Source organism: Cinclus cinclus, unplaced genomic scaffold (genome assembly GCF_963662255.1).
Source record: "Cinclus cinclus unplaced genomic scaffold, bCinCin1.1 SCAFFOLD_32, whole genome shotgun sequence".
Classification (NCBI taxonomy): Eukaryota; Metazoa; Chordata; class Aves; order Passeriformes; family Cinclidae; genus Cinclus; species Cinclus cinclus.
Window position 1 is genome coordinate 109,484 of NW_026912098.1, and position 12,697 is coordinate 122,180.

At 48.9% G+C, this 12,697-nt stretch overlaps 1 protein-coding gene across 1 annotated transcript; it reads left to right on the forward strand.

The window, feature by feature from the left end:
- Positions 1–9,719: 9,719 nt before the first annotated feature.
- On the forward strand, positions 9,720–11,878 carry LOC134057360 (olfactory receptor 14J1-like; the record flags this gene model as incomplete). Its single annotated transcript, XM_062514349.1, has 1 exon — positions 9,720–11,878. A coding segment is annotated over one exon (558 nt), but the record flags the coding sequence as incomplete, so codon positions are not given.
- Positions 11,879–12,697: the final 819 nt, after the last annotated feature.

Below are 12,697 nucleotides of genomic sequence, written 5' to 3' on the forward strand. Positions count from 1 at the left end.
AAAAATGAAGCACGAGGCATTGTACAAGCATGCCGACAATGTAGTCACCACGGCCCAGGATTAGGGTTAGGAGTTAACCCTCGAGGACTAAAGGCCTTAGAAATATGGCAAATGGATGTGACTCATGTCCTGGAGTTTGGTAGACAAAAATATGTCCCTGCTATGGTGGACACCTATTCTAAATTTATAAGGGCCACAGCCCAAACAGGAGAGAAAGGGCTACATGTTTGTAGGCACTTAACACAGTGCTTTGCTATTATGGGCGTACCACAACAGATTAAGACAGACAATGGTCCAGTTATGCCAGTGACAGAATAAGAACATTTATGCAGCAATGGGGAATTGAACATCGTACTGGCATACCTAATTCCCCTACAGGTCAGGCTATTATAGAAAGAACTAATCGCACATTAAAGGATTACCTGCAGAAGTTTAAAAATATAAGAGACACAGGGGAAAGATTAAGCAAAACCCTGTTTGTATTAAATCATTTATGTGTGTTTGGGGACCAAGAACACCCACCAGCACTGTTGCATACATAGGAAATCAGGCATGAAATGTGGGTTCAAACGCAGGTTTTTTTATAGAGACCCCAAGAGTGGTATTTGGGTGGGTCCAGCCACAGTGTTGCATCAGGGGCGAGGCTACATGTGCGTTGATTCTCCCGCAGGACCATTATGGGTGCCAGCTAGATGGACCAAGGCAGCTGTGAGAATGCAGAATACGACAGATCGACTGTCAACCGCAGAGAAATCGAATGATGGAGAAGAGTCCTTGATCCCATTGGCCAAGAACTAGCACAGCTGGTTGGTCAGCCCACCCACTGGCTAGCTGATCCTGAGGACCCCTACTTAATTTCTATCTTGGCTGCAATATTTGACGATCAATCAAGTACTAGGCAGCCCCCTTCCCCTTGTGTATGCTGCCAGCATACTTGTCACTTTTGGACACGCATTTGTTGTGGAAGTTGTAAACGAGACATTTGGCATTCTCAGTTATTAAGGCCTCAAAACAGCTGCTATAGATGTTTTAGCCAACTGTCTCAACTGCATCCTCTTACAGCTCTGTGGCAGTGGTTAGGGTATCCAGTTACCTTAGAAGATGCTTTAAGGTTATTTGAAAATAAGGAAGCGCGCCAAAGAGCTCAGTATATATTTAGACTTCACAGATTGGCTAGCCTGCTTAAGCTGCAGAAAGAAACAAAAGTAATAGAAACCAGGTGTGGAAAGATAATCGGTTCTCACATCCAACCTGAAGTGTTACAGGAGCATTTTGAGGCATGTTTTCATGACTGTTGGCATTTACATTATTGCAGGTAGCTGTGCAAGTCCGTTAAAGGCTATAAATCCTAGAGGAAACATCTGGGTTTCATTAGCCCATCAATTAAATATTATCAGGTTTTGTGCCACTTTATCCACCCCCCCGATCACCCTTTGTGATGTGCTTAGTAGGGGTGCCTCTGTCAGATGTTAATTGGCCTATGTTTAAAAAGGCAAAACAAGGATTTATGACAAAAAGGCTTTGTGAGAATAAGGACAGCCTTATCAAGTGTATGGAAGATTATGACAACTGGGACCACAATTTGCCTGATGGACCTGAGCCACAGGAAATAGAGCTTCAAGATTCATTGAATGCAACATCCTGTGTATGGATAAATAATTTAAAGACAGGGTGCCCCAAAGGTTCAAACAGAGGTTGTCACAAGAGTAATGTCATCACCCCAGTTTCTCCAATTGGCAACTTCTCATTATGGTGTGATCAAACCATAAGACCCCAGAGCAACCCCGTCCCAGGGACCAGTTTCCCAAAAAAATTGCCACCCAGTTGGTTTTTGATTTGCAGAAACCGAGCATGGTCAGGGATTCCCTCCAACCTTGTCCGTGCTCCATGTACCATAGGGCAATCGAGCATGGCCATACTACACATACCCCCAAACAACACACACCGTGTTAGATGGAAACGAGAACTAACACAGGTGATACAACAAGATTGCGACAATGGCATTAGATTATGGAATTCTTGGGAAGTTAATTTATCATCTGTTTTTGTACCTGGTGCAGCTGCTACACAAGCACATAAGACAATACAAAAGCTTAGCTGCTGGGTAGTTAAACAAGCAAATGGAACTAGTAGAGTGCTATCACAACTAGCCGATGATTTATCGTCCGCACAACACGTGATACTGCAAAACAGAGCTGGAATAGATTTTTTTCTACTTGCATATGGTCATGGCTGTGAGGAATTTGATGGAATGTGCTGTATGGACTTACATGACCACTCTAAGTCCATCCATAAAGAAATCCAAGAGTTAATACAGCATTCACGGAGCATTAAACAGGATGTAGGTTTCTTGGGGCAGGAAGGATTAACTGATTGGTTAGGACTTTCTGGGTCGGTAAAAGCCTCTGTAAGACAGGATTGCTACTTCTTTGCATGATTTTAGTTGGCCTGCTGTGTGTTAGCTGCATTGTCAGTTGCATGAAGTACACACTAACCAAGGTTAGTCATGTTATTATTTGTGCAAAGAAAAAATGGGGGAATTGTGGGAGATTGGTTAGGAGCAAGAGGCCATGGGTCTCTTGCTGCTCTGCACAATCCTAACATTGAGCTCAAATAAGTCTGTGAATAACCTTGATAGTAGCAAAAAAGGGAAGCGATGTACTGGAGACTGATAAAGAGGTTGCCTTAACAGGATTTAGGAAAACTGCAAGGTTGACCAAGCAGAAGCTTGAGGCAGTTATGTCAACCAATGAAATATGCCACTTTGTTGGGTGTTAAGACAGCTTTGTCCAATAATAATTTAAGCTGCTACACGTGATTGTTACATGTCAGATAATTGACACTATAAAGAGGTACAGCATTTGGCTAAGAAACAGAGCAAGTTGCTAACTCCTATTGAGTTGCCTCTTGATTTCCAAACCCATTCCCAGCAAGTGTGGATCCGATGGCCTGGCACATCAGAGCCACAGAAACATAGGGCAGTAGTTGATACTGGTTCACACTGCACCCTAATACCATAAGGATACATGAGGGAAGAACCTGTTTCCATTGCTGGGGTGACAGGGGGATCACAGGAATTGACTTTGCTGGAGGCTGAGGTGAGCCTGACTGGGAAGGAGTGGCAGAAGCATCCAGTTGTGACTGGCCCAGAGGCACCGTGTATTCTAGGCATAGACTTCCTCAGGAGTGGCTATTACAAAGAGCCAAAGGGACTCAGGTGGGCTTTTGGAATAGCTGCTGTAGAGGCAAAAAACATTAAGTAATTGAACACCTTGCTTGGACTGTCAGAGAGCCCATCTGCAGTGGGACTCCTGAAGGTGAAGGAGCAGCAAGTGCCAATTGCCACCTCGACAGTGCACCACCGGCAGTAGAGGACAAATGGAGATGCCGTGATCCCCATCCACAAGATGATCCGTGAGCTGGAGGGCCAAGGGGTGGTCAGCAAAACCCACTCACCCTTCAACAGCCCCATCTGGCCTGTGCGCAAGTCTGACGGAGAATGGAGATTGACTGTGGACTATCGTGCATTGAATGAAGTGACTCCACCGCTGAGCGCTGCCGTGCCGGACATGCTGGAACTCCAGTACGAGCTGGAGTCCAAGGCAGCAAAGTGGTACGCCACCATTGACATTGCCAATGCATTTTTCTCCATTCCTCTGGCAGCAGAGTGCAGGCCTCAGTTTGCTTTCACCTGGAGGGGCGTGCAGTACACCTGGAACCGACTGCCCCAGGGGTGGAAACACAGCCCCACCATCTGCCATGGACTGATCCAGGCTGCACTGGAAAAGGGTGAAGCTCCAGAACATCTGCAATACATCGATGACATCATTGTGTGGGGGAACACGGCAATGGAAGTATTTGAGAAAGGAGAAAAGATCATCCAGATTCTGCTGGGAGCCGGTTTTGCCATCAAGAGGAGCAAAGTCAAAGGTCCTGCCCGAGAGATCCAGTTCCTGGGAGTAAAGTGGCAAGACGGGTGGCGCCAAATCCCCACTGAGGTCATCAATAAGATCACCGCGATGTCTCCACCAACCAACAAGAAGGAAACACAAGCTTTCCTAAGTGCCATAGGCTTTTGGAGAATGCACATTTCTGAGTACAGCCAGATCATCAGCCCTCTCTACCTGGTCACCCGGAAGAAGAACGAATTCCACTGGGGCCTTGAGCAGCAGCAAGCCTTTGCCCAGATCAAGCAGGAGATCGCTCATGCTGTAGCCCTCGGCCCAGTCAGGACGGGACCAGAGGTGAAGAATGTGCTCTACTCTGCAGCCGGGAACAAGGGCTTGTCCTGGAGCCTTTGGCAGAAGGTACCTGGTGAGACCCGAGGCCGACCTCTGGGATTCTGGAGCCGAAGTTCCAGAGGGTCTGAAGCCAAATCCACCCCAACAGAGAAGGAGATCTTGGCTGCTTCTGAAGGAGTTCAAGCTGCCTCAGAGGTGATTGGCACAGAAGCACAGCTCCTCCTGGCACCCCGACTACCAGTGCTGGGGTGGATGTTTAAAGGGAAGGTCCCCTCTACCCACCACGCCACCGATGCCACATGGAGCAAGTGGATCGCCCTCATCACACAGCGCGCCCATATCGGAAACCTAAATCGCCCTGTGATTTTGGAAATAATTACAAACTGGCCAGAAGGTGAAAATTTCGGTCTTGCCGATGAAGAGGAGCAAGAACAAGTGACCCGGGCTGATGAAGCCCCGCCATACAACCAACTGCCAGCAGATGAAACTCGCTACGCTCTTTTCACTGACGGTTCCTGTCGCATCGTGGGGATGAACCGGAAGTGGAAAGCAGCCGTATGGAGCCCCACACGACAAGTTGCACAAGTTACTGAAGGCTAAGGTGGATCAAGTCAACTTGCTGAACTCAAAGCCGTTCAGCTGGCCCTGGACATTGCTGAAAGAGAGAAGTGGCCAAAGCTCTACCTTTACACTGATTCATGGATGGTAGCCAATGCTCTGTGGGGCTGGCTGGAAAGATGGAAAAAAGCTAACTGGCAACGTAGGGGAAAACCAATCTGGGCTGCTGATGAGTGGAAAGACATTGCCAGTCGGGTAGAGAAGCTACCCGTAAAGGTCCGTCATGTAGATGCCCATGTCCCCAAGAGTCGGGCTAATGAGGAGCACCAACACAATGAGCAAGTAGATCAGGCTGCAAGGATAGAGGTGTCACAGATAGACTTAGACTGGCAACACAAGGGAGAGTTGTTCCTGGCTCGATGGGCCCACGATGCCTCAGGTCACCAAGGCAGAGATGCTACCTATAAGTGGGCACGAGACCGAGGGGTGGATCTCACCATGGACAGTATTTCCCAGGTTATCCATGACTGTGAGACGTGTGCTGCCATCAAGCAGCCAAGCGAGTGAAGCCCCTCTGGTATGGGGGGCGGTGGTCCAAATATATATGGGGAAGACTGGCAGATGGGTTACATCACTCACGTGACATTTCAAGTCATCATGGAGGCAAGTGACCATTGTGACACTGTGGAACCCCTTAGAAACAAGGGACCAGTATGACACAGCAAGCCCTCATGGAACCAAGGATCCAACATGACACAGCCATTGTGACACTGCAGGGTTCCTTGGAACAGGGAACAGGTCTGGTTGGCTTGGCCTGACAGGTCCAACTTCCTTTACAATGTCAAGGCTCTCTTCTCATATGCCCCTGAAACACTGGGGCTCTGGGCTTTCCTTCAAATGGAAAGGAAAAGTACCTCTTGCACAGGCACCCATCAATATAATTGGTACTTTTCCTCCCAAATTCCTTACTGCAAGACTCTATCCCAGACAGAAGTTACCAGGACACACAGGTCTGGCTGGTCTTGGCTTCTGGCACTCACCTCTATTCTGTCCTGAAACACTGGGGCTCAGTGCTTTCCTTCCTATGGAAAAGAACCATCCTACTTCTCCAGGTGCCCATAGCCAAAATGGGGATTCTGCCTCCAAAACTCCTAGATCCAAAGATTGCTCCTACACAAAAGCTGCCATTACAGTCCGGTCTGGCTGGCCTTGGCCTCCTGAGGAACAACTTTCACCTGCCTTCCAAACCCAGGGGCTTTGTGCATCCCTTTCTATGGAAAAGAACTGGCCTTCTCCTCCAGCCAAAAAAGGGTAAAACTGGGGTTCCACATTAAAAAATTTCAAATATCCAAGGGTTATTTCCATACAAACCTGCGAGGACAGAGAGGTCTGTCATGCCTTGGCCTCTGCTGACTGCAGTTTATCAGCCCCTGAAACACTGGGGATCTGTGGTTTCCATCCTGTGGAGACCATTGTGACACTTTGGGACGCCATGGAACCAAAGGGCCATTGTGACACTGTAGGGCACCATGGATCCATGGAGACCATGGCAACAGTGTGGGGCCTCAAGGAACCAAGGGGATATGGAATGGGTGGGGATGGTTTGGCCTCCTGGGGGCCACCTGCACAGTCCAGCTGATCCTGGCATGTCATGGGCTGCCTCTCATCAGCCCCTGGAACACTGGGGCTCTGGGCTTTCCTTCCTGTGGAGCAGAACCATCCCCTTTTCCAGGTGCCCAGGGCTGGAATTGGCAATCCCCATGAAAAGTTCTTCATATACAAGGGTTGCTCCCAGCCAAAATCTGCCAGGACAGACAGCCCAGGCTAGCCCAGGCCTCCTGAGGGCTGTCTCTCATCTACCACCACACACTGGGACTCAGTGCTTTCCTTCCAGTGGAAAAGAACTGCCCTCCTTACCAAGCTGCCAATGCCCAAATCTGGATTCCACCTCCAAAATTACATCTGTCCAAGAACTGGGACTAGACAAAAGTAGCCAGGACAGACAGGTTTGGCTGTCTTGTTCTCTGGTGATTTCCTTAGACTATGAGCAGAATATTTTCATTTGCCAACACCTTGGAGAGGGCCCAGAGATCACCAGGCAGCAACTGACAGAATGAGAGGACACAGCCTCAAATTGTTTAAAGGGAACAATTGGCTGGATACTAGGAAAAGAGTTTTTCACGGAAAGAGCAATAAAAGTACTGGAATGGTCTGCCTGGAGAGGTGGTGGAGTCAACACCCATGGATGTTAAAAAAAAAGTCTGAATATGGAACTTGTGACTATGGTCAAGTTGAGGTGTTAGGGCATGGGTAGGATTTGATGTTCTTGAAGGTCTCTTCCAACCTACTCATTCTGTGAGTTTTGTGAATTCTAAGAATTCTGTGAATCTCCCAAGTTTGGGTCTGGACGCTGCAAGAAAATGACCAATGTATAAGGACAAAGGAGCTCTGTGTTCAGTGGAGTGGAGACTGAGGACAGAAGAGAGCCCAGGGAGGGATTGAAGGGAGGTTTCATAGATAGGGGATCCTTTGGACATAGTTGAAAACAGCCTGAGAAAAAAAGAAAGAATTGATGCCAAGAGCAGCTGGGATGGTCCAGACTGGACCCAAGGTTAAAGAAATTTCACTCGCAGGGCAGGGCTGTAGTGAAACCTGGCATCCAGAAGGAGTCAGGAGCAGCCCAAGGCTTTGTGTGTGCAGGCAGAGGCAGGCAGGACGCAGAGCTGTCAGCAAAGGAAGGGGCCAGCCAGGTGGGGCAGCCGGGGGATGAGGACAGCCTGCAGGGACAGAGGGGCAGGGCATGGACACCGTAGGACAGCCTGGGCTGCAGAGGGCACAGGGATGGGCAGCAGCTGAAAGGCCCTGCCAGAGCCAAGTGCTGCAGCACTTTGGCCATGGCTGCTGGCCCTGGGCCCTTGGCCAGCAGGGGACAAGTGAGCCTTGCTGTGCTGGGGCCTCATTGCCTCCTTGTCCCTGCTCAGCAGCCTGGCAGGGGCCGCCCCATGGTGCTGCCCTTGGCATTGCACATCCCCAGAGCCCAGTGCCCCGGGAAGAGCCCTGAGCAAGGAGGGAGGGACAGGATCTGCCTTGCCAGGGGCTGGGGCTCAGCCCTTGGCCCTTGGCATTGCTGAGACACATCCAGGTTTGCTCAGCATCACAGACACCTTCCCCTTGTTTATCCTCAATTGTCATCACTGCCTCCAATGTTCTTCTCTAACTGGAAAGTGCAGACACTTTCTCAGTCCTGTCCCTCAGTGGGATCTATTTAAAGTTTAAGATATTTTGAAGTTTCAATGTGAGATTGAGTTCTTGACAAGTTTTTTGAACACACTCTCTGAGGGACTAAGTCTGATGTAAACAGCACCAAATCCACTAGAGGGTCATTAAAGTCCTTGTGCTGTGTCTGTGCTGCTGAGCTGGACTGGTATCCTGGCATAGAGGACAATCCTGGCAACCAGGAAGAGCTTTAAAAACCCATTTCTCTTGATGAGCAGCTCTTCTCCCAGCCCAGCAGGGCTGGGGCACTGCCTGCAGCCACCCTGGGCACAGCACAGAGGCACAGAGAGCTTCAATCAGTCAGGGCTGGGAAGATGCTCACAAGTGCCTGGGGCAGAATCACTCCCAGCCCTGGACACAGGAAGCCTCTGGCTGCAGGACAATGCAGCTGCAGCTCCTGCAGGGATCTCCTAAAGCTGGAACATCCCAATGCCCACAGACTCTGTGAGTACATTCTCTGATTCTCTCTCCTGTAGAGCAGCCAGGGGTGCCCAGGGCTGTCCTGCAGAGCAGGGTCCTGCAGCCCAGGGTGCTGTGCTGGGCAGGGACTCTGCTGCCTGCCAGGGACAGCTCTCAGCCAGCCCTGGGAGCTGCTGACAGCACTGGGGGACAAGGTCTGGGTGGAGGGAGACAGCTGGTGAGACTTGGAAGTGTTCTCCTTGGGTGGTGAGGATGGTGCAATGATCAGGACTGATCCCAGCACGACATTTAACTCCAGAACATTTCCAAATAGATTATAAAGGGAGCACAGCAAGTCAGGGGCTGCATAAAAGGGAAAATCCTGATTTTATAATCTACTGCTCAGGGTCACGTAGATGGAAAATTGAACCTTGATATTCATATGTCTGTTCAGGTTGAGAACAATAAAAACAATTTCTCTCATGTCTGAATGAACTAGGCAAAGAAAGAAATCAGCAGACGTTCCCTTACAGGCAGCATCAGTGTTGCTTTTCCAGCCTCCTCAGGGTTGCTCTGCCATTGCCATCAGAGCCTGCAGAGGCAGAGCTGGCCCTGGCAGTGCCCTGTGCTGGGAGGGGTCTGCAGGGCAGAGCTGAGCCCCCAGGGCTGGGCTGGGCTCTGGCAGCACTGGCAGGGCCCAGCCCTGGGCACAGGGAAGCAGCAGCTGGCAGGGAGAGCTCCAGGCAGCAGAGCCCTGGGCAGGCAGTGGGGGGAAAGTGACACCAAGCTGGGCTGGGATATTTCAAGTCATCTCCAAACCAAACTATTCCATGATTACTGTTCTTACAGATCCCCATGTCAAGACACAGCAAATCTCCAACAGCAGCTCCATCAGGCACTTCCTCCTGCTGGCATTGGCAGACACGCGGCAGCTGCAGCTCCTGCACTTCTGCCTCTTCCTGGGCATCTCCCTGGCTGCCCTCCTGGCCAACGGCCTCATCATCAGCGCCGTAGCCTGCGGCCACCACCTGCACACCCCCATGTTCTTCTTCCTGCTCAACCTGGCCCTCACTGACCTGGGCTCCATCTGCACCACTGTCCCCAAAGCCATGCACAATTCCCTCTGGCACACCAACAACATCTCCTACTCTGCATGTGCTGCTCAGCTCTTTTTCTTTGTGTTCTTCATCTCAGCAGTTTTCCCTCCTGACCATCATGAGCTACGACCGCTACGTGTCCATCTGCAAACCCCTGCACTACGGGACCCTCCTGGGCAGCAGAGCTTGTGCCCACATGGCAGCAGCTGCCTGGGCCAGTGCCTTTCTCAATGCTCTGCTGCACACAGCCAATACATTTTCCCTGCCCCTGTGCCATGGCAATGCCCTGGGCCAGTTCTTCTGTGAAATCCCCCAGATCCTCAAACTCTCCTGCTCACACTCCTACCTCAGGGAAGTTGGGCTCATTGCTGTAAGTAGTTGTTTGGTATTTGGTTGTTTTGTGTTCATTGTTTTCTCCTATGTGCAGATCTTCAGGGCTGTGCTGAGGATCCCCTCTGAGCAGGGAAGGCACAAAGCCTTTTCCACCTGCCTCCCTCACCTGGCTGTGGTGTCTCTGTTTATCACCACTGCCACATTTGCCTACCTGAAGCCCCCCTCCATCTCCTCCCCATCCCTGGATCTGTCCCTGTCAGTTCTGTACTCAGTGGTGCCTCCAGCCCTGAACCCCCTCATCTACAGCCTGAGGAACCAGGAGCTCAAGGCTGCAGTGTGGACACTGATGACTGCATGGTTTCAGAAACAGTAAACCTTTCCAATTTGTGCAAGTTGCCAATATCTCCTACTCACTTGTAATATGAGTAATTTTTGAGAATTCTTTTTTTTCCCCTTCATTGCTGGAATTTTTTACGTTTGTTTTAGTCTAATAATTTGTGCACAAAATCATGCCCATATTTGTGATATTATTTTGTCTCTCCTCCTTTGCTCTGGCCCCAGACTCTGTCCAGGACGGGCTCTGTTCTCTGTAGCTTTAAATTAACTAAAGGATCTCCCAAAACTGTTTTTACTGGAGATCTCCTTTCTTTGGAGCTTCCTTCTGCTCCCTTCTCTAGAGCTGCAGCAGCAATATCTGTGTGCAGAGGTGGGGGCAGGTCAGGGGTGGCACAGCAGCTCGGCTCCTGATGGTCACACCATTCCTCATCCATTAATATTTTTACCACAAAAAAAAACTTTACAATATTTTTAAAAAAACCCTATATATATATACAAATCATACCAAAATTACACAAAATACCATAACAAAACTACAAAAAAATAAAAAAATCAAAACACAAAAACCACCCAACAAAATTAATATAAATCATAGTTTAACCATTCCCCATAACTTACCACCCTCTTATCATCTCTTACCAAACTAATAATATTACTAATTTTAACTTATCATTTAAACCATATATTCTTAACAAAATAATTACTATTATAAAAATCCACCTAAAAACTACCCATTTCATACTCATCCAAACAAAATATAAACCAACAAAAAACCCTCAATCTTAACTAAAACTCGAATTCTAAATCATAAAAAATTACAACAGTTCAATAAAAAAATAAAAAATAATAAAACAAAATGCAATCAATATTTATTCACCAAACCTAATTAACAACAAAAAAACCCCAAAATATATATTTCCCAAAATCTAACTACAAATATACAACCTCACTACAAACATGAAATCTAACTACAACCATCCAATATAATAAATAAAAATTAAAAATCCTAAAAATTATATAAGAAATATATAAAAATTCGTCAAAACACCAAAATAATAAAAAACCTTCATCTTCACAACGACTAGAAAACAAAAAAAACCCCTTACAACACACCACATATACACAAAACACAACAAAAAAGATACATAACACAAAAATTTAAAAAATATATAAATCAAAACTATCAAATAAAAAATCATGAACCATTAATAACACAAAAACTCCCCAATCACACAACACTCTTTTACTTACTGTAACTTACTCACTAAATCATACTTAATCTAATCAAATATATTTCTATCAATTCCTGTAACTCACTTATAACACAGGCCAGGTGCCATTGCCCACCTGGGCACACTGCTGGCTCATGTCCACCCTGCTGTCCATCACTGCCCCCAGGTCCCTTTCTGCCTGGCCCCTCTCCAGCCACTCTGTCCCCAGCCTGGAGCACTGCAGGGGTTGTTGTGGTCAAGGTGCAGGACCCAGCTCTTGGTCTTGTTAAACCTCACCCTGTTGGATTTGGGCCCTGGATCCAGCCTGTCCAGGTCCCTCTGCAGAGCTCTCCTACCCTCCAGCACATCCACACTCACACCCAGCTTGGTGCCATCTGCACATTTGCTGATGGTGCACTGTGCTCCCTTCTCCACATCATCAATAAAGATGTTAAACAGGACTGGGCCCACACTGATCCCTGCAGGACACCACTGCACACACGCTGCATGTGGCACCATTCCCCACCACTCTCTGGGCCCCGATGTCCATCCAGTTCTTAGCCCAGGGAGGGGTGAACCGCTCCAAGCCACAGGCTTCAGCTTTTCCAGGGAATGCTGTGGGATGGGGTGTCAAAGGCTAAAGTTCAAGCAGACAACATCCACAGCCCTCCCTGTATCCACCAGGCCCTGTCAGAAAACTCCTGGTGGGCAGGAGCTGGGCAGGAGGCAGCCGTGTGCCCTGGCAGCGAGGCAGGGCAGGAGCACCCAGGGCTGTGGGACCAGGACATCAAGGACGTGGATTATCCAGGGCACTGGGGCCTGGTTTGGGTTGCCCAGGGCAGGAAAGATGTCTGGCAGCTGGAGCAGGGTGAGGGAAGGGCCTCCAAGGTGGGGCTGGAGCCCTTTGGCTGTGAGCAGAGGCTGAGGGAGCTGGGCTTGTCCAGCCCGGAGCAGGGAAGGCTGAGGGGCTCCTCATCCCAGCCTGGCAGTGCCAGCCAGGAGCTGATGGAGAACACAGAGCCAGGATCTTCACCGGGGGGCCAGGGGGGAGACAAAAGACAGTGGGTGGAAAGGGGGACAGAGGGGAGATCTGACAGGACATGTGGAAAACTCTTGTTCCCATGGGCTCAGACAGGTTCTGAAATGATGCTGTTTCTGTCTTTTGGGATTTCCAGATTCAGACCAAATCCAGCCTTGAACCACTTGGTCTGACCCAGTTTCTGCAGACTTGATAAAATATTTTCCA